At 44.7% G+C, this 26450-nt stretch overlaps 1 protein-coding gene across 2 annotated transcripts in view; it reads left to right on the forward strand.

Annotated features, from left to right (window-relative positions):
• LOC120994759 (apoptosis-inducing factor 3-like) overlaps positions 1 to 26450 on the forward strand; it is a 198809-nt gene that overhangs the window by 129427 nt on the left and 42932 nt on the right. For both annotated transcript variants that reach the window (XM_040423553.1, XM_040423554.1), the window contains 4 exons: positions 13029 to 13100; positions 16000 to 16063; positions 17066 to 17142; positions 21657 to 21774. In XM_040423553.1, the coding sequence (XP_040279487.1) occupies positions 13029 to 13100; positions 16000 to 16063; positions 17066 to 17142; positions 21657 to 21774 (331 nt within the window). The remainder of the gene's footprint in view (positions 1 to 13028; positions 13101 to 15999; positions 16064 to 17065; positions 17143 to 21656; positions 21775 to 26450) is intronic.

Raw genomic sequence — 26450 nt, forward strand, 5'->3', positions numbered from 1 at the left:
CTGGCTCAGCCGCTGCCTCACGCGCAAGCTGCCAACCTCTTCTCATGATGATGATGAAGCCCCTCACCCGCCTCCCAAGTGCGATCAGCTACATTATCATCATCATGATCCACTACTGTCTGCACGTCACTGATGTCCCTCTCAATGGTCTTAGGGCCAGGAGCCTGACCGCTTGCAACACCTGCTCCCACGCGACTCTCCTCATCACTACTTGCCCGCCTACCGGAGGAAGAGGTGGATGTCTCCTCCAGATCTTGGCTGAGCAGTAGCTGCCGACTGTCCTGTAGTAGCTCGTCCTCGCTGAAAAGTAGAGCCGATACTACGGCATATAATACTTCTCACGCTGAGGGAACTGAAAATGACAGAGGAAAGTTCAGGACAGGTGGGTGCACAGGGCCTGGCTGGGGGTGTCTAATGTCACTTGTGACGAAGTTGAAGACCGAGTCAACCATTCAAGCACCCCTGGGTTGCTTCCTTCAATTGGAAGGGCCTGTCACCTGTCAGACATACTGTATAATAAAAGAATAAAATTAAAATGCCCCCCAAAAAAGGCTGTAGTACAATGTTAATTGCCATTCAGCGGTGAAGTAAGATATATATATATATATATATATATATATATATATATTTATTTATTTATTTTTCTTATTAATGAATTCCCCCCTCACCCAAAAAAATTAAATAAAAATAACAATCACAATTCACCGCAGAAGGTCAATTAAGACTTATTCTCAATTCACTGCAGAACGGCTAATGGGACATACAAATATTTCCTTTTTATACACCACGTAAATGGCTGTAGTACAATGTTACATCACCACTGAACGGCAATTAAGACATTTTTTTTTTTTTTTCTGAATAATAAACTCTTCCAGGCTTATACTGCTGTCAAATTCAGTTGTTAAACAAACAGTCGTTTGGGCACAAAAAATTTAGTTGGCAGCCTTTGATGCAGATGTCATTGTTAGATACACCCTTAAAGGGTTTCTACCACCACATTTTGACCTAATTAGCTGTCAGACACTGGCGATCTGCTAGTGTCTGCTCTACCTAACCATGCTATTGTAATTCCTTTCTCTGCAGCGGTTACCCTAAAAAACGTAGTTTTATTGGTATGCAAATGAGCCTCTGGGTGCTATGGGGGCGTCTTTTCAGCACCTAGAGGCTCCGTCCACTCACCATTTCTGCCGCCCAGCACACTCCAGCCCGCCCCTCTCCTTATGATTGACAGCCTACTTGCGCCTGTGCCGTGTGCTTCTGTATTCGGCGCAGGCGCAGTGACTGTCTCCCTGCGCCGGAATCTTCACTGCGCCTGAATAGGCTGTCAATGTAGAGGAGAGGGGCAGGCTGGAGCGCGCTGGGCGGCAGAAATGGTGAGTGGACGAGCCTCTAGGTGCTGAAAAGACGCCCCCATAGCACCCAGAGGCTCATTTGCATACGTTTTTTAGGGTAACCGCTGCAGAGAAAGGAATTACAATAGCATGGTTAGGTAGAGCAGACACTAGCAGATCGCTAGTGTCTGACAGCTAATTAGGTCAAAATGTGGTGGTAGAAACCCTTTAATACATTTGGGTTACATTCAGCGATTTTAAATACCGCCATTTGGTGCACCAATATTGAATTCAGGCCTACAGAGGTTCAGGCCCTGTGAGATACCACCTCTACATACAGGGGTTTAAATTAGGTATTTGAAATACAGCCATTTGAAATACATCCTTTTTGTGCAAAGATATATTTACTTCAGGCCTACACTGATTCAGGGCGTGTGAGATCCCCTTTATACATACAGGGGTTTGATTCAGCCATTTGAAATACAGCCATTTGAAATACAGCCTTTTTGTGCAAAGATATATTTACTTCAGGCCTACACTGGTTCAGACCCTGTGAGATCCCCCCCCCCCCCCTATACATACAGGGGTTTGATTCAGCCATTTGAAATACAGCCATTTTGTGCAAAGATATATTTACTTCAGGCCTACATTGATTCAGGGCGTGTGAGATCCCCCCTATACATACAGGGATTTGAATTAGGCATTTAAAATACAGTCATTTTGTGCAAAGAAATCTTTACTTCAGGCCTACACTGGTTCAGACCGTGTGTGATCCTCCCCTATACATACAGGGGTTTGATTCAGCCATTTGAAATACAGCCATTTTTTGCAAAGATACAGGTTCTTCTCAAAAAATTAGCATATTGTGATAAAGGTCATTATTTTCTGTAATGTACTGATAAACATTAGACTTTCATATATTTTAGATTCATTACACACAACTGAAGTAGTTCAAGCCTTTTCTTGTTTTAATATTGATGATTTTGGCATACAGCTAGAAGAACCTGTATATTTACTGCAGGCCTACAGAGGTTCAGGCCCTCTGAGATACTATCTCTACATACAGGGCTTTGAATTTGCCATTTGAAATACAGCCATTTTGGGCAAAAATATCTTTTATTGAGGCCTAGTCTGGTTCAGGCCGTGTGAGATACACCCTTTACATACTGTCGTTCTATTCTACTATTAATTAAACACCCATTTAGGGCAAGATCCTAAATTTAAAAAATATTAGGAGAGCGTCGTGGTGCTGCTGGTGGAGCTCCTGTTGCAGGGAGAGAACGTGGTCGATCTGTGCCAGCTACACGCACAAGTGAAACCCCTTCCTCAGGTGCGAGTAGGCGACAAAACCTGCAGCACTGATGCCCAACCACTTATTTTTCAAGATGAGTACATGGGAGGACCATCGCATCACGTCTCGGATGATGACGAAACACAGGTGCCAACTGCTGGGGCTTTCGAAAGTGTGCAGACTGACAAGGAAGTCAGGGGTGAAGACTGGGTGGAAGATGATGTGGAGGACGATGAGGTCCTCGACCCCACATGGAATCAAGGTCATGCGAGTGACCGATGTAGTTCGGAGGAAGAGGCGGTGGTCGCACAGAGCCACCAGCACAGCAAAAGCGGAGCGGCCGTCCTCTAGACAGTACGCATCCTACTGCCCACCGCAGCAAGGGACCGAGCACACCAAAGCCAGCTCCAAGGAGTTCCCTGGCGTGGCAGTTCTTCAGACAATGTGCTGATGACAAGACACAAGTGGTTTGCACGCTGTGCAATCAGAGCCTGAAGCGAGGCATAAACGTTCTCAACCTGAGCACAACCTGCATGACCAGGCATTTAAGTGCAAAGCACGAGCTGCAGTGGAGTAGACACCTCAAAAACCAAGAAAGGTCTCTGACTCCTCCTGCTTCCTCTTCTGCTGCAGTTGCGGCCTCTTCATCCACCTCTGGAGTGATAGTGCCACCTGGCACCCCACAAACAGAGGATCTGCCAGCAACACCAACACCTGGGTCACCAAGCATCTCCACAATGTCACACGGAAGCGTTCAGCTCTCCAGATCCCAAACGCTGGAGAGGAAGAGGAAGTACCCCTCTACCCACCCGCGATCCCTAGCCCTGAATGCCAGCATTTCTAAATTACTTGCCTTTGAAATGCTGTCATTCCGTCTGGTGGAGACTGATAGTACGTCGTACTCAGCCGCCACTACTTTTCAAGGCCAGCCATCCCTTCCCTTCACAACCAAGTAGGGGACAAAATGAGGTGTGCACTGCACAACGCCATCTGTGGCAAGGTGCACCTGACTACGGATACGTGGACCAGTAAGCACGGTCAGGGCTGTTATATCTCCATAACAGCACACTGGGTAAATGCAGTGGCGGCTGGGCCTGAGGCGGATAGCAGTTTGGCACATGTCCTTCCACCACCGAGGATTGCAGGGCGCTTCAGTTTGCCTCCTGTTGCGTCCTCCTTCTCTGCTTCCTCATCCTCTAGCGCAGGGGTACTCAACTAGTTTTATTAAAGGTCCACATACCAGGGTCTGCAGTCAGGTGAAGGTCCGAGCTGAACGCCAACAGTAAAGATGCCATGCGATCATGTGATACATGCGCGTGGGGCGCTCTGACGTTATAGTGGAGCGCCCGGGTAAGTCCCAGAATTAGTAATGGCCACATTAGTGCCCCAGTAAGAATAATGTCCCCATTAGTGCCCCCAGTAAGAGTATTGCCCCCATTAGTGCCCCCCTTCTCTGCTTTTGCAAAAAATAAAAAATAATTTGCATTCACCTGGCTGCGGTGAACATTCGCTGCTGACTGCAAGCTCAGGACCGGTGCTCCAACGTGATGAAGTCTTGTAGGTCCTGTCCTGAGCTTCTAGTCAGCAGGGAGTGTTCTCCACAGCGTGAGCAAATGGAGGTGGAGGTACCGTAATACAGTGTTTCCCAACCAGTGTGCCTCCAGCTGTTGCAAAACTACAACTCCCAGCATGCCCGCACAGCCAAAGGCTGTCCAGGCATTCTGGGAGTTGTAGTTTTGCAACAGCTGGAGGCACACTGGTTGGGAAACACTGCCGTAATATATATTTTTTTTTACTAGCACAAGTAGCGGTGGAGGTAAAGGCTGTACTAATGGGCGTTCCATGATGGAAGCGCTCATTAGTAAGGGTACTTTCACACTTGCAGCAGGACGGATCCGACAGGCTGCTCACCCTGTCAGATCCATCTTGCCACTACTTCGCCGTGCCGCTGCTCTGTGCCCATCGACTATAATGGGGATGGGGGCAGAGTTACGGCGCAGCACGGTGAGAGGCCGCCAGACTAAAAGTACTACATGTCCGACTTTTTCGTCTGGCGGCCCCCTCAATATAATAAACATTGGTGGCGCAGTGCGCCCCCCCTCAAAATAACAAACATTGGTGGCGCAGTGCGCCCCCCCCCATCACCCCGATATAATAAACATTGGTGGCGCAGTGCGCCCCCCCTCAATATAATAAACATTGGTGGCGCAGTGCGCCCCCCCTCAAAATAATAAACATTGGTGGCGCAGTGCGCCCCCCCATCACCCCAGTATAATAAACATTGGTGGCGCAGTGCGCCCCCCCATCACCCCAGTATAATAAACATTGGTGGCGCAGTGCGCCCTCCCTCAATATAATAAACATTGGTGGCGCAGTGTGCCCCCCAATATAATAAACATTGGCGCAGTGTGCCCCCCAATATAATAAACATTGGTGGCGCAGTGTGCCCCCCAATATAATAAACATTGGTGGCGCAGTGCGCCCCCCCATCACCCCAGTATAATAAACATTGGTGGCGCAGTGCGCCCTCCCTCAATATAATAAACATTGGTGGCGCAGTGTGCCCCCCCTCAAAATAATAAACATTGGTGGCGCAGTGTGCCCCCCCTCAAAATAATAAACATTGGTGGCGCAGTGCGCCCCCCCATCACCCCAGTATAATAAACATTGGTGGCGCAGTGCGCCCTGCCTCAATATAATAAACATTGGTGGCGCAGTGTGCCCCCCAATATAATAAACATTGGTGGCGCAGTGTGCCCCCCAATATAATAAACATTGGTGGCGCAGTGTGCCCCCCAATATAATAAACATTGGTGGAGCAGTGTGCCCCCCAATATAATAAACATTGGTGGCGCAGTGCGCCCCCCTCAAAATAATAAACATTGGTGGCGCAGTGCGCCCCCCCATCACCCCAGTATAATAAACATTGGTGGCGCAGTGCGCCCCCCCATCACCCCAGTATAATAAACATTGGTGGCGCAGTGCGCCCCCCCCCAATATAATAAACATTGGCGCAGTGGGCAGTGCCAATGAGGGTTAAAAAATTATTTACTCACCTCCTCCAGTTGATCGCGTAACTGCCGGTCTCCAGTTCTTACTTCTTTCTTCAGGACCTGTGGTGACGTCACTGAGCTCATCACATGATCCATCACCATGGTAATGGGCCATGTGATGAGCTCAGTGACGTCACCACAGGTCCTGAAGAAAGAAGTAAGAACTGGAGACCGGTAGTTACGCGATCAACTGGAGGAGGTGAGTTAATTTTATTTTATTATTTTTAACCCTCATTGGCACCTCCCACTGAGCCACCAATGTTTATTATAATGGGGAAGGGGGGGGGCGCACTGCGCCACCAATGTTTCTTATACTGGGGGGGGGGGGGCGCACTGTGCCACCAACGTTTCTTATACAAATACAGGAGGCGGGTGCTGGAATTAAATAGCCGGCACCCGACCTTTGTGACAGGGGGCTGCGATCAGCTACAATTAACCCCTCAGGTACCGCACCTGAAGGGTTAACTCAACTGCAGCTGATCGCAGCTCCCTGTCACAGAGGTCGGGTGCCGGCTATTTGATTCCAGCACCCGCCTCCTGTATTTGTAATACAGGTCAGTTTTCTTCATTGGTGGCGCAGTGGCCACAGCCCCTCCCCTCCTCCTCCTGCCTCTTCTTATTGGCAGCGGCGGGGACAGCAGCAGCACAGGGGGAGGGAGAGACTCCTCCTGCGCTGCTGAGAACTATCAGCTCCTGTGCCCCGCCGCTGTATTGAGCAGAGCTGCCAGAGTGTGCAGGAGGAGGAGCGCTTACATGTGGAGGAAGCCCTGTCTCACTGCGCTGTGGGACAGGTGGAAGTGCGCCGGTAAGCTCCTCCTCCTGCATGGCACAGTGTGCAGGAGAGGAGCAGCGCTCTAAAGGATGGCCGGGGTCCGGACAACTGGCGGCCGCGGTCCGTATTTGGACCGCCGTCCGCCAGTTGAGTACCCCTGCTCTAGCGGCTCCTCATCCGGTCAGCGTATCACCAACAACTTCAGCACAGCCAGGGGTAAACGAAAGCAGGCAGTTTTAAAACTTATCTGTTTGGGGGACAAACCCCACACCGCGCAGGAGCTGTGGAAAAGCTTTGTCTGCACGTCACAACAACCAGCACCACCAGCTGATATGGAACGTTTTAGCAGGAGGCAGCATTTCAGCAACATGGTGGAGCAGTATGTGTGCACACACCTACACGTACTGAATGACGGGTCTGCCCCCTTCAACTTCTGGGTCTCCAAATTGGGCACATGGCCTGAGCTTGCCCTTTACGCCTTGGAGGTGCTGGCCTGCCCTGCAGCCAGTGTATTATCTGAGCGTGTGTTTAGCACGGCAGGGGGCATCATCACAGACAAGCGCAGCCGCCTGTCCACAGCCAACGTGGACAAGCTCACGTTCATTAAGATGAACCAGGCTTGGATCCCACAAGACTTGTCTGTACCTTGTGCAGAATAGACATTTATACCACCATCAAACATACATTCTTGTACTCAAGTCAAGTGCAATGATTCTTTTTTTTATTTTATTTTTATTTGTCCCAATATTTTGGGGGCTACCTACCCCAATAAAAATAAAATAACATTGCTGGCTATCTCCTCCTCCTCCATTGCTGCCTCCACCTACAACACCACATTCACCGCCTCCTCAACCTCCGACTCCATATCACCTCCTTCTCTGAGTTGCAGGTTAATAATTTGTAATTTTTTATTTTTTTATTTCCCTATCCACATTTGTTTGCAGAGCAGTTGCCATGCTCTTAAGTACATTTTACTTCCTTTTACATCCCTCTAGCCTTTTCTAGGACTATTTCAGAGACATTTTAATGCAAAAAATGCCAATTTTAGTGCCCTAAATTGAAAAAATTCTTATTTTCAATTGTCAGGTGACATTTTACCATTTTTGGCGTATACAAACCCCTGCTGTGCCTGGGTGACAGGGGCCTAAATCTCTCAAAATCCTCTGTTCTATTGCTGGGTGATATGAACCCCCTTTTGCCGTGAATGAACCCCTGCTGTGCCTGGGTGACATCGGCCTCGTTCTCTCAAAATCCTCTGTTCTATTGCTGGGTGACATGAACCCCCTTTTGCCGTGAATGAACCCCTGCTCTGCTGACAGGGAACTAAATTTAGTGAAAACATCTGTTACTGATCAGAAGATGCGCGACTAAAAGCGCATGCTGATGATGGCATTCCCACCTGACAGCGGGGGCACTGTGGAGGCACAAGGCGAAGGCAGAGGAGGAGGAAGAGGTCGCCAACGCAGCTGGGGCACCGCCAGCACCTGAGAAGGCAGGGTTAGCATGACCCAAATGTGGAAAAGCTTTGTCAGCCTTGGAGGTGCTGACCTGCCCTGCAGCCAGTGTATAGTGTGAACGTGTGTTTAGCACGGCAGAGAGCATTATCACAGGCCGCAGCCAATGTGGACAAGCTTACGTTTATTAAAATGAACCAGGCATGGATCCCACAGGACTTGTCCGTACCTTGTGCAGAATAGACATTTATACCAGCCTCAACCATCCATTCTTGTACTCAAGTGCACTTATTCTTTGTTTTATTTTGTTATATGTCCCAATATTTTGGGGGATACCCCAATTTAAAAATAACACAAATCAGTGTTGGCTACCTATTCCTCCTCATCGCCGCTTCCACCTACACCGCCATGTCAACCTACACCGCCACATCCACCCATCCACCGCCTCCTCAACCTCCTACTCCTAGATCCAGATTGTTATTTTGAAATTTTCTGTATTTTATGTTATTTTAAGTCATTTCCCTATCCACATTTGTTTGCAGAGCAGTTGCCATGCTCTTAAGCACATTTTGATGCCTTTTGTAGCCCTCTAGCCCTTTCCAAGACTATTTTGGAGCCATTTTAGTGCCCAAAAGTTCGGGTCCCCATTGACTTCAATGGGGTTCGGGTTCGGGGTCAAGTTCAGGTCCCGAACCTTTTTTCAAGTTCGGCCGAACTCGTCGAACCCGAACATCCAGGTGTCCGCTCAACTCTAGTTACAACAAAGCGTGAGGAAATTCGGATTCTGTGAGAACCAAATTTTTCCTGAAATTTGGATCTAATTCCACTTCGTCAACTTCGATTCGCTCATCTCTAATCACTACGTCTGTCCGTGGGTTGTGGCTGGTACTCAAATTTAAAATAAATGAGCCTGAACTGCAGTACAAGATATAGCCCACTGACAGATGTGGGTGGTTTCCGGAAAGTAAGCCGATCCTATTCCCAGACGAACCCCTTTTTTAAGTTTTATAAAATAAAGCTTCCACGTCACTAGCTCTCAGTGGTAACTACTGAGTCATCTGAAAGGTGATAACAGATCATTTTCCTTAATTCCTGGGAACAATAGCTGTTCCTTGATGTCATTTTTCCATGGTAAAGAAAGTTTGTGTATTACTAGAAATAGCGGCACACGACATGCTGTAAAAATCCGGTCACATCAAGTGCTTCCTTTTTTTTTTCTGCTGTTATGCGATGTGTCCTCATCACCCAGCGTTACAAGCTGTTCTCATCTGTCCTCGTGGCTTGTCAGATATAATCAGAAATAAACAGCGGACGAGGACTGATCTGTTAAAATTTCTGAGCTCAGAAAGGGAGAGAACTTGGCAAATAGCAGGAAATCCAGGGAGTCACCCTCATATTTGACATGCATGAGAATTCTGCTTTTAATTAAATCAACATTTGAGATGATCCTGTTTCCTTGAGTGCATTACAGGACCAGCGTCTCTCAAAGTAAAGTATACTGTATGTCCAAATGGATTGGGGTGGGCAATGTATGACGTAGTGATGATACTTCAGAAAAAAATACCTTTATTAAACTGATTGTGCAGCCTCTTTAGAGCTGCCCTGGAAGGACATTAGAGGGTATAAAGATGCGCACGACCGTATGTGTTTTTGCGGTCCACAAAATGCAGATCAGGTGTAACAATGCCTAACAATGCAAAACAGACAAGAATAAGACACGTAATAAATAAATATTTCAGCTGGGTAGCTCACCTCCCTTTTCACTATGTATAAGGTGCTCTGGCTGTATGACTCACCCTGTTTATATAATATCAATAAGGCTTTCACACTCGCGTTTTGGCTTTCCGTTTGTGAGATCCGTTAAGCGGTCCAAAACGGATCAGTTTTGCCCTAATGCATTCTGAATGAAAATGGATCCGCTCAGAATGCATCAGTTTTCCTCCGTTCAGTCACCATTCCGCTCAGGAGGCTCAGGAGGCGGACACCAAAACGCTGCCTGTAGCGTTCTGCTGTCCGCCTCACGAAGCGGAGCCAAACGGATCCATCCTGGCACACAATGTAAGTCAATGGGGACTGATCCGTTTTCTCTGGCACAATAGAAAACGGATCCGTCCGCCATTGACTTTCAATGGTGTTCAAGACGGATCCGTCTTCCCTATTTTAAAGATAATACAACCAGATCCGTTCATCATCCGTTGCAATATTGTAACGGAAGCGTTTTTGCAGTTCCATGACGGATCAACAAAAAACGTGAGTGTGAAAGTAGCCTACATTTTAAAACCGTAGACAGGCACACTTCACTTGGAGGAATCCAGTGAAACCTTATCCATATCATTCAAATATTTCATTTATTAATTAAAAAAATATAGACTATAAAAAAGAAAGAGTATACAAATACATACAAGTTGGAAGGCTGAAAAGTCAGCCTGAATTTGTGGGAGGGGCGTCTGACCTTCATAAGCGCCGGCCCCCAGCTCCCTCAGGGCGCTTCTGTTCACACCCCCCTTTTTCTTCAAACTCCCTTTAGGGTACGCCCACTGCTAGGCTTACCCTCGCTCCTGGCTCCCGGCACAACACAGCCAGCTTAGGTCAGGGGTAAGCGCTTCTCCTCGTCTGTTGCCTTTAAGCCTCTCCCATAAATTAACTATTATATAAAATGAATTGAAATTCATTAAACACACTAAATATACCAAGGGGGGTTCCTTGTTTCCCTTCACTTCCCTCTATATAACACGTGGTATGAGGAGATACCTGAGGGGCATAGGTTATCCTCAGAAATTTAGATGGACATGTATTACATCAGCTAGTTACCCATATGTATCCATGTATCAACTTTGATGTTTTTATATTGATTGTAAATATTTTTAGCTCCTGTGTCAATTCTTGATTAAGCAAAACAGTGTCAATTCCTGGTTATACAAACAGTTCCCTTAGTTTGTGACCGTTGTCTTGGTCAGTTCATAACAGTTGTGTCAATCTGTTTGTAATATCATGTAGCAATAGTGACACTTTATAATTTTTACTGACTGTCTGCCGATCAATGTATTGTCATTTTTCAAACTTCCATATGATAGTAAGTGACACGATTGTGCTTGGGCAGATAACGTTACCTTCAAGTACAGTACAGACCAAAAGTTTGGACACACCTTCTCATTCAAAGAGTTTTCTTTATTTTCATGACTATGAAGGCATCAAAACTATGAATTAACACATGTGGAATTATATACATAACAAACAAGTGTGAAACAACTGAAAATATGTCATATTCTAGGTTCTTCAAAGTAGCCACCTTTTGCTTTGATTACTGCTTTGCACACTTGATGAGCTTCAAGAGGTAGTCACCTGAAATGGTCTTCCAACAGTCTTGAAGGAGTTCCCAGAGATGCTTAGCACATCTCTATTGGGTTCAGGTCCGGTGACTGTGGAGGCCAGGTCATCTGGCGCAGCACCCCATCACTCTCCTTCATGGTCAAATAGCCCTTACTTTCACAGTTTTCCCAATTTTTCGGGATGACTGACTGACCTTCATTTCTTAAAGTAATGATGGCCACTCGTTTTTCTTTACTTAGCTGCTTTTTTCTTGTCATAATACAAATTCTAACAGTCCATTCAGTAGGACTATCAGCTGTGTATCCACCTGACTTCTCCTCAACGCAACTGATGGTCCCAAACCCATTTATAAGGCAAGAAATCCCACTTATTAAACCTGACAGGGCACACCTATGAAGTGAAAACCATTTCAGGGGACTACCTCTTGAAGCTCATCAAGAGAATGCCAAGAGTGTGCAAAGCAGTAATCAAAGCAAAAGGTGGCTACTTTGAAAAACCTAGAATATGACATATTTTCAGTTGTTTCACACTTGTTTGTTATGTATAAATTCCACATGTGTTAATTCATAGTTTTGATGCCTTCAGTGTGAATCTACAATTTTCATAGTCATGAAAATAAAGAAAACTCTTTGAATAAGAAGGTGTGTCCAAACTTTTGGTCTGTACTGTATATACAACACAAGAGGTAAAGCAGTAAGCAGTAGGATGACGCTCCCCTTCATGTGGCAGGCTGTCATTCACTTGTGTGAGTGCGTGATCTGCTTCTATAGAAGCCACCGGACCTCGGCCACCCACGTGGCGTCATGCCACTACTACCTCTGAGGTGGACTGTCATCTCACCGCTACTCTTGAGGGGATCATCACCTTACCACTATCTACTGTACCCAGGGGCGTAGCTAAAAGCTCATGGGCCCTGGTGCAAGAGTTCAGCTTGGGCCCCCGTCCCTCAGTGCTTGTTGGCAAGGGGCAGGGGAGCACATATCCTTCCTGACGCCTGAGGCAAACATTGAAAGGGCACCCCCTCATGCCAAATTCTTAACCTAACCCCTTCCCTCCAGCCAGATGTGTAAATTGACCAGTATGCACTTTCTATAATGCCAGTGTCTTATGTGGCACAAGGGTCTTTGGGCCCCCTCAGGCTCCTGGGCCCGGTAGCAACTGCTACCGAGGTCCGGTGGCTTCTATAGAGGCAGATCTGAGGCAGAACACACACCCATTGCTCCTAGAGGCTCATTTGCATAAAACATAATTTTTCTCAGCAATGCGGGCACATGTGAACTGGGGACCAACACAGATGCCTTCAGCTGCCAAGCACACATGTAACAGGTCAGCCAGTTTCATAGGTACAAAACTGCTGACAGATGCCCTTTAAGGGCCCAAAATGTAAAAATGAAACATTCCCATATACTTACCTGTCAGACTGGTCTGTGAACCACCCCCCCCCCCCCCCCCCCAAGGCCTTCCTTGTGTACCTCTGGTACCCAGTGATGCCTAGTAACTCTGGCTGCCAGTTGCTGGTTGCGGCAGTGACGTCCCATCCGTAGTGACTTCACTACTGTGGTCAGCAATTGCCTGCACCTGATCTGTCGTCATTATGATATAGAGGAGGACACAAGCAGTGGGCGAGCAAAGAATCGGTAAGTTTAGTATATTGGTAGGTTTGTTGCTTTTTAAAATTTTGGGCCTTAAAAGTGCATTGTGCAGTGTAGCTCTGCATCAACTCATTCAAACTATAGCTTTCTGTGTCAAGCAGAACCTTGTACTTGTCTTAACCTGTTATGTTTTTTTCTGTTACAGCTGCTGATGGAACGTGGAGTGAAATTTTACATGAGGACAGAGGCCAGAGAGATCCAGGGAAATGATGGACAGGTAGGAGTCCATAGATGTATTTAAAGATAATATATCCTGCTCCCAAACGTGTAGCATACTGTTATTGTGGTGTCATTGTAAACTTTAGTGTATAGAGAAGTGATTTTGACATTGCGGGTGTCAAAAACTATTATTCTGCATTAGTGGAAACCCTGTTTGTCCCTTTTAATTTGGGTATCCACTTTGCCTGCTTCAGTTTTTCATAGCACATGCTACTTAATATATAACTGTGTCCTTTCTCAACATAAGTAAAGAAGTTGACAGAGGCCCTGATCTAGGGGCGGACTGGGAACTTAAAGTGGCCCTGGGAAAAAAAAAGTAAAAGGCGGGTTGTAGGCGGGTCCAAAGTGATAGAAGGCTTGGCAACACAAGTAGGCTGGCCTGCAATACCATAGTGCAACACAAAATACCTCCCCAACAGGGCGAAATACCACAGAGCAGCACAAATACTGCCTCAGCACAGTGCAGCACAGAACACTGCCACCCATGCCACAGTATGAATCTGTATTGTCGTCCTGAGGATAATACAGTTTAATTTAGGAGGGACCTGCAGTCACTGGCCAGTTGCATAAGTGCCCGATGCTCCTACATTAATGCTGAAAGCATCAGATCATTATGTACCTGGCTGGCGGTCATGAGGACAGCTTGAGCTGCCCCCTGGACATTGTCCCTTTGTGAAATTTCCCTGTAGGGTCTATGGCCAGTCCACCCCTGCCCTGATCACACAAGGGCCAGTAGGGCCATTCATCATCAGTAGTCTTCCATTGCTCTTTTGTAGACCAATTCTTTTTTGTCGCCCACATTTGGATGAAGTGCTGCTGGCATTTGCTTTCATTTCGGAACTAATGAGCTTTTGGGAGATGATCTAGTAGAAGTAGTTTTATGAAAAAGAAAAAAAAGAAAATAAATATATATATATATATATATAACACATTATAGGATGTTGTTGAAGTGTTTTGGACCATGTCATAAGATTGCATTTCTGGGTCTCCAGGTTCTTGAGCATTGCCCTTTCAGGCTATGAAGTGATTTCGCTGGAGTTGCGAACTTGTTATTACCTAGAGGAGCAAAGTCTTCAGAAGAGCGCTGTCTTTATCGCAGACAAAGACTCAGAATTTAGCAGGAGGACATATGCTGGAGGGCGTGTGCTCAATCCCTGCTTCATTCATTCTACGCCTTGGCTCAGTTGTGTGGCTAGAGGGAGTATGGTCCCTTGGTATAGCAGTTGGTGGGATCCCACCAGTTGGACCCCAAGAAACTTTACATTTATCACCTATTCAGTAGATGAGTGATAAATGTTTTAAAATGAAATTTTTAAAGCAGATCTGTCAGCAGATTTGTACCTGTGAAACTGGCTGACCTGTTACATGTGCTGTTGGCAGCTGAAGACATCTGTGTTGGTCCCATGTTCATATGTGCCTGCATTGCTGAGAAATATGATGTTTTAATATATGCAAATGACCCTCTAGGAGCAACGTGGGTGTTGCCGTTACACTTAGAGGCTCAGCTCTCTCTGCAACTGCCGCGCCCTCTCTACTTTGACAGGGCCAGGCAGTAAAACGTCATCAAACCTGGCCCTGTCAAAGTACAGAGGGCACAGCAGTTGCAGAGAGAGCAGAGCCTCTAGGTGTAACGGCAACACCCCGCTACTCCTAGAGGCTCATTTGCATATAATAAAACTTAATTTTTCTCAGCACATATGAACATGGAACCAACACAGATATCTTCAGCTGCCAAGTGCACATGTAACAGGCCAGCCAGTTTCATATGTACAAATCTGCTGACAGATGCCCTTTTAAAGAGGACCTTTCACCTGAAAATGCAAGTTAAACTAAAGATATACCCTTACTTGCCGGCCCCCGGTGGTGCTTATTCAGTTATTCATTTTGCACTCGGTGTCCCTGTTTGTCCGCAATGCCCCCCGCAATATTTCCCACCTTCTATGCTAATGAGCCATTCGGCTCAACTGGGCGGGCCTGCAAAAGTTTTCCCGGGCGTGTTTTTCTTCTCCCTGGCACGGAGCGCATCCAATCAGCGCGCTCCGCTCTTAGCCAGGGAGAAGAAGCTCCAGTTCTCGCGAGATTCGCGAGAACTGGAGCGATTTCATCCATCCAGAGCCGGCGCCATCTTGGATTCCCGCGGCGAGCATTGGAGCAGCGTCAGAGGCGGCGGCTCAGGATGGATGAAATCGCTCTAGTTCTCGCGAGAACTGGAGCTTCTTCTCCCTGGCTAAGAGCGGAGCGCGCTAATTGGATGCGCTCCGTGCCAGGGAGAAGAAAGACACGCCCGGGAGAACTTTTGCAGGCCCGCCCAGTTGAGCCGAATGGCTCATTAGCATAGAATGCGGGAAATATTGCGGTGGGGCACCGCAGACAAACGGGGGCACTGAGTGCAAAATAAAGAACTGAATAAGCACCACCGGGGGCCGGCAAGTAAGGGTATATCTTTAGTTTAACTTGCATTTTCAGGTGAAAGGTCCTCTTTAAGCTGACCATACACACAATCTAATGGTTGCTCAAACTGGCATGTGGCCAGAGGTTCTTTTCCCTGTATGCAGACACCTCTAACACCGAGCAAACACTTGTTCATCGGGCAATCGCAATCTTTCAGCAGGTTTATAAATTGCTTTGGGAGGGTCAAAACGCCTAATGAGCTAATCTGCATACGTTTTTTTTCCCTATGGACCATTGCCTAAAAATAAGGCTCCATACAACCTCCGGGGACCAGTACTCTGAGCAAAAAGTCAACACTAAATAATGATCACCTACGAAGACATGGTAGAGAAGAAAGCTTATTCACAATTGTGATATGCATGTCTTATCACCTGCTTAGTTTTTCTTTTATGTCTTGGCATACTGAAGCCGGATCACTTTACCTGACAATAATTTATTGTTCCCAGGTAAAAGAGGTTGTATTGAGAAATGGAACTCATCTTCCTGCTGATGTGGTGGTTGCTGGAGTAGGTAGGTTATCTATTAAAAGGGATGAAATCTGATTGCTTCACAGAAACCAGCCTGCATTTAAAGGGAACCTGTCAGCAAAGTTGCAGGATGGGTGTGCTAACTGGAGCACCATGACTAGTCATCACTGTAGCAACGCCCAGATGACTGAGTGAGCGGCTTTTGGTTGTTTTATAACTTTCTCCTTCCTAGTTAAAGAGCATCTATCAGTAAATTTGCTCCTGGAGGCTCATTTTAGTATATTAGAACATTTTTCTCGGCAATGCGGACACATATGAACATGGGACCAACACAGATGCCTTCAGCTGCCAAGCGCACATGTAACAGGTCAGCCAGTTTCCTGCTGACAGATGCCCTTTAAACCCATGACTTAAATAGGGGCATGTCTACAAAAGTATTTACGGGCACAGGGTTTTCAGGGTTCCTGACATTGATGACCTATCCTCAGAATAGTAGACAAGTGTTTGTAGAGCAGCACCCACGGACATAAATGGCCACACCGGTAATGCAAAAGCCGAGCCACGACCGCAGATCCTCAGCAGTCGACCATATAGTAAATGAAGAGAGGTAGCGGCAGCATCTCCAGTGAATCCGTCCAATAAAGGATTCACTGGAGATGGTGCTGCTACCTCTCTTCATCTACCATCCTCAGAATAGGTCATCAATATCCGATCGGTGGGGGCTCGACATTCCGCAACCCCACCGATCACCTGTTACCTTGTAGCTCTGGCGCCCGGAATTACACAGTTCCATCCATTGTGTATTGGACGGAACTGGTAACTGTATTGCTGCTTCCATTGAAGTGAGGTTAGGCCATCAGTACCAAAACTCTGGACAACGTCTTTAAGATGCAGCTTAAGTCAGAGTAAGAAAACAAATGTTTGGTTGCTTTGGGATGTTGCTGGTTTATAGATTTGATTGTTGATGCATAACCCCACCCCCCAAAAAAAATAAAAAATATACAAATTAGAAAAATAACGTATTAATATTTTGTCTTATGTTCAGGTGTAACTCCTGTGTCCAACTTTCTGAAAGGCAGCAGAGTTGCTGTTGATCTCAAGGGAGCGATCTATGTAGACCAGGTTTGTATCATATGCTATCTTTTCTAATACTGAATGCCACGCAATGCACATATTTATATGTGGTATCGTTTACCTAAAGGGGGACATATAGCTTTTCATTTTATTGTCCCAACAATTTGTATGTCATTATGAATGATCTGAATATAAATGGAACATGAGGGCAGGTTTGAAAAACTAGTAATGTATAGGATACTAACTAACGGAAATATAGAATGGCATATAAGACCCAACTGGGGCTATCGAGGTTTCCCATTTGTGAAATTCCTGATTAAGTGTGTGTACAGAGAAGGCTGTTAACCCCTTTGTGACCAGCGGTGTATATGTACGGCACTGAATGGGACCTTAAACAGCAGACACTGGGGCTAATTTATGTGATCGACGATAACGTTGATCGCATACTTTTAACCCCTCAGCTGGCGTGGTCAAACGTGACCATGGCATCTGAGAGTGCAAAAACCCAGAAGCGTGCGCTTCTTAGTGTGTACCGGCTCCCCACAGTGAGGATAAAGGGAGCCGGAGTGTGTGTGCGGCAGCCTCTGTATTCCTATTACGAGGCTGCCGCACATTAGCTCCTGTGGAGTATATGAACATACTAGTACTATGAACATAGTATAATCCTCATAGACTCCAATGCCAATGCATTGGAGTCTATGAGAAGCAATCTGATGATTGCTTGTTATAGTTCCCTATGGGAATTATAAAACAGTGTAAAAAAAGTTTATAAAAATATAAAAAATATATAAAAATTCTAATCGCCCCCCTTTCCCCAAAATAAAAATACATAAACAATCGCCACTCTCACCCACTACATTGCACCCACTACTTACAAAGAAATACGTCACAAAGCAAAGTAATCACAAAGCAAATTTTTTTTTCGACGAAGCAGCCAAATCTAATTTTCCAATACTTTGTTCATCTCTACTTGTAAATTTGTACCCAGCATAGCTTTTGCATGGATGAGTGGGTAAAATAACCCTGACTTAGCCACTGCAGGAAGTTAGGTGTGGCTCCTGGATCCACCCCTAGCTCAGTTTAGTCTGGAGTTAGAGTCCATTCACACGTCCGTTGTTTCTTTCCTGATCTGTTCCGTTTTTTGCTGAACAGATCTGGACCAGATCTGGACCCATTCATTTTCAATGGGTCCTGAAAAAAAATCAGACATTGAGCTGTCCGTTTTTTTTCAGGACCCATTGAAAATGAATGGGTCCAGATCTGGTTCAGATCTGTTCAGCAAAAAACGGAACAGATCAGGAAAGAAACAACGGACGTGTGAATAAGGCCTTAGAGGAGGAAGTGAGAGCTGTGACATGTGCTACACTTCCCTACAGGACCAATTCCAGAGAATTACCCTCTCTGAGGATTATCTACTGAACAGGAAAGATCTCACCATTAATACAGTACTCCAAAGAGAGAGAGAGAGATAAGGGAAAGAACCAAGAAGATCCAGAATCTGCATGGCCGAGCATTGGAGCCAGTTAGGTATTTGCTGATCAAAGCTCATAGACTTTATTGTAGTGAGAGGGGCATTGCTGACACACCCTTTAGACTTGGACATGGTCTGGCCAACCGTATCTTTAACTCAGTATCCCTTAGTTGGAAATGACAACCACCATTGACAGCCTTAGATTCTGCAGAGAGAGATTCTGGGAAGTCAGAGAGGAAGAGGACTATAATTCCCTTCCTTACTCAAATCAGTACATTGCTATCTGGGAAGAGACTGCATTGTAACTTGCCTTAGAATTGTGTTTTGATACCTTTTGAACAGGGGCGTACATAGAAAGCACTGGAACCCATAGCAAGAATCTAAATTGGGCCCCCATTCCCCTTTTATAGCCCCTCCCACTACCCATTCCAGGCCTCTCTTTGTTCCATGAACTATTCTTGCTGCTGCGTTTTTACATTTATGCCATCAGGGCCGGATTGGGATTACAAAACAGCCCTGGCACACAAAAGAGGTATAATAGATGTAGTGTGTACAGATGTATAGTGTATACAGCAGTGTACTGATATGTGAGGAACGTGGTATAATATATGCAGTGTGTACAGGTATATAGTATATACAGCAGTGTATTGATATGTGCAGTACAGGGTATATTATATGCAGTCTGTACAGATATATAGTATATACAGTAGTGTAATATGTGAGGTACGAGGTATAATAGATGCAGTGTGTACAGATATATTGTGTATATATAGCAGCTACTGACATGTGAGGTATGAGGTATAAATTACAGCTCGTACCTTACATATCAATCCACTGCTGTATATACAATATACCTGTACACACTTCATCTATTATACCTCGTACCTAACATATAAGTACACTGCTGTATATACTATATAGCTATACACACTGCATATATTATACCTCGTATCTCACATATCAGTACACTGCTGTATATACTATATACAGTATCTGTACATATTGCATCTCTAATACTGTGTAATATATGCAGTGTGTATATATATATATATATTACACACAGAGCAGTGTATTGATGTGAGACATACAAGGTATAATACTGTAGATGCATTGTTTACAGAAATATGTGGTCAGTTATGCATTATAGTCACTGTGTGTGTGAGGTACATGAGGTAGTGGTCACTGTAACTGTCTGAAGTATTATACATGAGTGAGCAATGAGTAAAACAGGGCATGGGGGGGGGTAAATGATGAAAAGTGGAGGACCTCCTCTTACCACTCCATTCCAGTCTGTATGGATCAATGCAGAGCTGATTGTGAACTTCTAATACTTGCTGTTAGGGGTTGAAGGACCTGTGATGATGTCATCACAGGTCCTGGCAGATGTACCTTTCAAACCTAGGAACTACACCATTATTGGTGCAGTTCCTTTGCTAGATCCTGCAGGACCTGTGATGTTGAAGATGATGTAATCACAGGTCCTGGCAGATGCACTGTTCTAACCTGGGAACTACACTTTACACTGTGCATTTCCCTTACAGGACCTGTGATGACATCAAAGGTCCTTTAGCTTTAGAACGATAGACAGGAGAAATGAGGGGGCGGGGCCTTTCCTCCACTGCGGGCCCCTCTTCCTCACGGGCCCCATAGCAGCTGCGTGGTCTGCCTATATGGTAGGTATGCCACTGCTTTTGAATGTACAACTTCCATTCTGCACTTTATTAAAGAGAGGTGTATTTCCTATACCTGGCCTGGTTACTGCACCATATGCTGGCCATTTCACCCTACACCTTTTGCCTTGTACCGTGTCAAACCTATAACATCAAGTGCACCCCAACTATCATCAGGCAGGAGCCCCAACATCAGGATGTGCCCTGAGGGAAGGAAGGGTGTGCTCTTCTAACACTACCCTGGCCCATCGGTGTGCGCAGTGCTACTGTGATTGACCGTTACACTACCACACCCATCCTCAGCCCTGCTCCTCCTGTGGAAACAAACATTACTTTTCAGTAATTTCACAGCATTTCTTCCCTTTGTCTTTCTTTAGCGGTCAGAATACAGATGTAGCAAACACTAACTTGATGTGTAAAGGTGTTTTATGGTACATTGAGGTGAATCGAGTCAGCGTTGTAGTTATCGGCTCTGCCCAATGCACAATGGACAGAGCTGTGTAGTTACAGCGCAGACTTCCGGCTCTTCATTGAAACAATTGATTGGTGGGGTTGCGGTATGTCGGATCCTGTCAGTCTGGTAATGATGGCCTGTCCTCAGGATAGGTCATCAATATCAGAATGTAGGGATCCAACATCCCGCACTCACTGAACAGCTGTTTGGGGTAATCATCAGCGCTGGAAAGTATACAGTGGATGAAGCCGAAAGGAAAAGGTTCCATCCACTGTGCAATGGCCAGGCTAAGTACTGCAGCTCCTCTACCATTCAAGTGATTGGGAGCTGAGTTGCAGTACGCTGGTGCCAAAAACTATACAATGGATGTAGCCTCCTTGTAGCTTCTGGCAGCTCCCAGAAACAGCTCATCGGTGGGCGTGCCAGGAGTCAGACCTCCACTGATGTGGTATTGATGACCTATCCCGAGGATAAGTCATCAGTATCTAAGCACTGGAAAACCCCTTTAACATGTTAAACCCACAGTTGCAGTGAACTTTAACTTGAGTTATTTCAGTAGCTTTTATGTCAGATTAACGTTGTCTACATTTGTACAACTGGGAACAATGTCCGAGAAGTAGAAAAATATCTACATTGCTGTCTTTTAGGATTGACTCGGCAGCCTAGCCCCAAGTATACCTACTGAGGATGTGGCCCAGATTCCTTTTTCATGTGTAGCCCTATTGTTTGTGATGCTTAGACATTTGCATTGAGAATGCTTGCTGTTCTCTTCTACCAGTGACCCTGATGGCTGTGGAGCCATAGCAATGGTGGTGTGCTGTGGTAAATTAGCATATCTCTGTTAGGAGAAAACATTCTGCTGTATAAAATTACAACGCAGGATGAGAATGTCCTCCATGAACGACAATTTTCAGACAGATATTTATAGTAAGTAATGATGCCTCCGCTCTATATTGTCTTCCACTAGTTCATGCGTACCAGCGTACATGACGTATTTGCAGCCGGGGACGTTGTATCGTTTCCTCTTGCCATGATGGATGGACATAGGGCCAATATAGGACACTGGCAGATGGCTCATTCTCACGGTATGGTGTATTACGTACATTATTCTGAAATGTTTTCCATTTGTAAAGAAAAGGGATCATTTCACATATTTTACTTTTGTGCACAGTAATTTTCCAATTGAGACCACCGAAAACATTTTGCTTGAATATACAGTATTTGTGGGTATACATGTACATCTCTAGATAGATTGATCAGGCTATCTACCAGTATATACACTATATAATGAATGGATGGATCTTTATAGATCTATGTAGATACATTGCCCAATGTTGTTGTTTTTTATATTTGGGAGGGGGGTTGTTTTATTTTTGGTGTGGGGCACTTTTTTTTTTATCAAAAAAGCCCATTAGTTTAATGCCAATAAATTATGAACCCAATAAATTTGAAATAATTCAAATTTAATTAAATATCATTTAAGTAATCCTCATATAGTACCATTATTACTATTACCGATCATATTTTAATCCTACAAGAAGTGAAATGTATAGGGAGCTGCGATAACTATGATTACCCTGTGATAATTATTATTGACCCCCTCCTGAAAATGGACACATTGACGGTATGTCATAGGTGGGAGGTAGTCCCGCATAATGCCTTACGTGTATGTTATGATCACATGGCCCCAAAAGCTGTGCCTGCACAATCACCAGTGTAATGGTCACATTACTGCCAGGATCAATTTGTTACTGACAACCTAGGGACTATTAGAGCACCCCAGGGCTGTCTGGTATTAGTGACTGTTTGGGCATGACACTGTCCATACGGATAATTAAATGCACAGGCAATAATTTACTATCATATAGACATTTGCCAGTTCATTAGGGTTTACAAATACCCGTATTTTCCGCTTTAATAGTTGGGGGAAAATGGCAGTGCTTCTTATAAAGTGAATACTAGGGAGTGCTTCCATTATAGAAGAGCTCACTAGTATGCAGGATTTGCGGGGAGTAAAACGCTGTCGGTACTCGCCTCTCCCTGCTTGATCTTCTCCGGGTGCCGTGCTGCACTGTCCTGACTGCGTACAGTGTCAGGACTATGACCTGAGGCATGAGGTATGATAAATATTTTTTTTCTAATTTTCCTCCTCCAAAAACCAGGGTGCGTCTTATCAAGCGGAAAATACGGTATACATGTGGTAAAGCAAAAGTCTCCTAATTAAATTAATAAATGTTATGCAATTATTATTTACCAAAAATTATATAGCAACACAAAAAATACAATAAACGTGATTTGCTTTATTCCAAATAAAAACATTTTTATTAGAGATGAGCGAATTTCATGTTATGAAATGTGTTCACGCTTCGTTTGGTGGTAAAAGAAGAATTGCATTATAGATTCCGTTACCACGGACCATAACACAATTCTATGACAGAATGCATAACGGAATGCCTTTAGAGGCATTCCGTCATAATAAAGTCTATGGCCTGCATAACGGATCCGTCCGGTTTCCGTTATGTAGGAGAGGACTCCCTTGCATAACGGAAACTGGACGGATCCGTTTTGCAGCCCATAGACTTCTATTATGATGGAATGAATAACGGAATACCTCCTAAAGGCATTCCGTTATGCATTCCATCGTAGAATTGCTTTATGGTCCACGGTAACGGAATCCATAACGCAATTCTGCTTTTACCACCAAACAAAGCGTGAATGAATAAAAAAAAATAAAAAATTATGATTAAAATAAAAAAGTTAAAAAAAAATCTTTGTGTGTATATGTACAGTGGATATAAAAAGTCTACACACCCCTGTTAAAATGTCAGGTTTCTGTGATGTCAAAAAATGATAAATCATTTCAGAACTTTTTCCACCTTTTAATGTGACCTATAAACTGTACAACTCAATTGAAAAACAAACTGAAATCTTTTAGGTAGAGGGAAGAAAAAATATAAAAATAAAATAATATGGTTGCATAAGTGTGCACACCCACTAATACTTTGTTAAAGCACCTTTTGATTTTATTACAGCACTCAGTCTTTTGGAGTAGGAGTCTATCAGCATGGCACATTTTGACTTGGCAAGATTTGCCCACTTTTCTTTGCAAAAACACTCCAAATCTGTCAGATTGCGAGGGCATCACTTGTGTACAGCCCTCTTCAGATCACCCCACAGATTTTCAATCGGATTCAGGTCTGGGCTCTGGCTGGGCCATTCCAAAACTTTAATCTACTTCTGGTGAAGCCATTCCTTTGTTGATTTGGATGTATGCTTTGGGTCGTTGTCATGCTGAAAGATGAAGTTCCTCTTCATGTTCAGCTTTCTAGCAGAAGCCTGAAGGTTTTGTGCCAATATTGACTGGTATTTGGAACTGTTCATCAGTGATGGCCAGTTCGCAGTGTTCACCCGCGAACACATGCGATCTGCCATCTCGGAACTGCCTGCTCCCGGAGACCGCATTTCATTTCAGACCGGCTCGTGCACAGGTAAGGACTTACCTGTGCCTCACCGGACTTGTAAGTTAAGATGGGGGATCGCATGTGTTCGCGGGCGAACACTGCGAACTGGCCATCTCTACTGTTCATAATTCCCTCTAGCTTAACTAAGGCCCCAGTTCCAGCTGAAGAAAAACAGCCCCTTGGCATGATGCTGCTACCACCATGCTTCACTGTGGGTATGGTGTTCTTTTGGTGATGTGCAGTGTTGTTTTTGCCCCAAACATATCTTTTGGCATTGTGGCCAAAAGGTTCAACCTTGGTTTCATCAGACCAGAACACCTTTTCCCACATGCATTTGGGAGACTTCAGATGTGTTTTTGCAAAATGTAGCCTGGCTTGGATGTTTTTCTTCGTAAGAAAAGGCTTTCTTCTTGCCACTCTACCCCATAGCCCAGACATATGAAGAATACGGGAGATTGTTGTCACATGTACCACACAGTCAGTACTTGCCAGATATTCCTGCAGCTCCTTTAATGTTGCTGTAGGCCTCCTGGTAGTTTTCCAGACCAGTCGTCTTCTCTTTTTTTCATCAATTTTGGAGGGATGTCCAGTTCTTCGTAATGTCACTGTTGTTCCATATTTTCTCCACTTGATGCTGACTGTCTTTACTGTGTTCCATGGTATATCTAATGCCTTGGAAATTCTTTTGTACCCTTCTCCTGACTGATACTTTTTAACAATAAGATCCCTCTGATGCTTTGGAAGCTCTCTGTGGACCATGGCTTTTGCTGTGGGATGCGACTAAGAAAACTTCAGGAAAGACCAACTAGAGCAGCTGACCTTTATTTGGGGTTAATCAGAGGCACTTTAAATGATGGCAGGTGTATGCTGACTCCTATTTAACATGATTTTGAATGTGATTGCTTAATTCTGAACACAGCTACATCCCCAGTTATAAGAGGGTGTGCACACTTATGCAACCATATTATTTTCGTTTTTTTTGTTCCCTCTACCTAAAAGACTTCAGTTTGTTTTTCAATTGAGTGGTACAGTTTATAGGTCACATTAAAGGTGGAAAAAGTTCTGAAATGATTTATCTTTGTCATTTTTTTCAATCACAGAAACCTGACATTTTAACAGGGGTGTGTAGACTTTTTATATCCACTGTATATACAGTGCTGCCCATAATTATTCATACCCCTGGCAAATTTTGACTTACTTGCTGGTTGAATAAAAGTAACTAATTTTTTGATGGGAAATGACATAGGTGTCTCCCAAAAGATAATAAGATGATGTAAAAGAGGCATTACTGTGGAAAAAAAACATTTCTCAGCTTTTATTTACATTTGAGCAAAAAAAATACAAGCTGTTCCGCACTGTGGAAAATCTCAGAGGATGTGGTCGGAAACCAAAAGTGACACCTGTGCTGGCCAGGAGGATAGTTAGAGAGGTGAAAAAGAATCCAAGGATCACCACCAAGACCATCCTGGTGAATCTGGGCTCTGCTGGTGGCAATGTCTCAAGGCAGACAATCCAACGGACACTGCACAATGCAGACTAAGGAGGACGCCACTTCTCCAGATAAGGCACACAAAAGCTCGCTTGGCCTTTGCAAATGCTCATCTGGACAAAGAAGAAGACTTCTGGTTTTCTGTGTTATGGTCAAATGAAACAAAAATTGAATTGTTTGGTCACAATGATGTTTCCTTCATTTGCCGTAAAAAAGTAGAAGCCTTCAACCCAAAGAACACCATCCCCACTGTCAAACATGGTGGTGGGAACCTAATGCTTTGGGGGCTGTTTTTCAGCCAATGGACCAGGGAACCTAATCACAGTAAACGGCACCATGAAAAAAGAGCAATACATGAGGATTCTCAACGACAACATCAGGCAGTCTGCAGAGAAACTTGGCCTTGGCCACCAGTGGACATTTCAGCATGACAATTACCCAAAACACACAGCAAAAGTGGTGAAGAAATGGTTAGCAGACAACAACATTAATGTTTTGGAGCAGCCCAGCCAGAGTCCAGACTTGAATCCAATTGAGAATCTGTGGAGGGAGCTAAAGATCAGGGTGATGGCAAGAAGACCCTCCAACCTGAAAGATTTGGAGCTCATTGCTAAAGATGAATGGGCAAAAATACCTGTGGAGAAATATAGGAAGCGTTTGATTGCTGTAATAGCCAATAACGGCTTTTCTATTGATTATTGAGAAGGGTATGAATAATTTTGGACTAGACACTTTTTGCTCAAATGTAAATAAAAGCTGAGAATTATTATTTTTTTTCCCACAATGTCTCTTGTACATCGTCTTATTATCT

The sequence above is a fragment of the Bufo bufo genome, chromosome 3 (genome assembly GCF_905171765.1).
Source record: "Bufo bufo chromosome 3, aBufBuf1.1, whole genome shotgun sequence".
Lineage (NCBI taxonomy): Eukaryota > Metazoa > Chordata > Amphibia > Anura > Bufonidae > Bufo > Bufo bufo.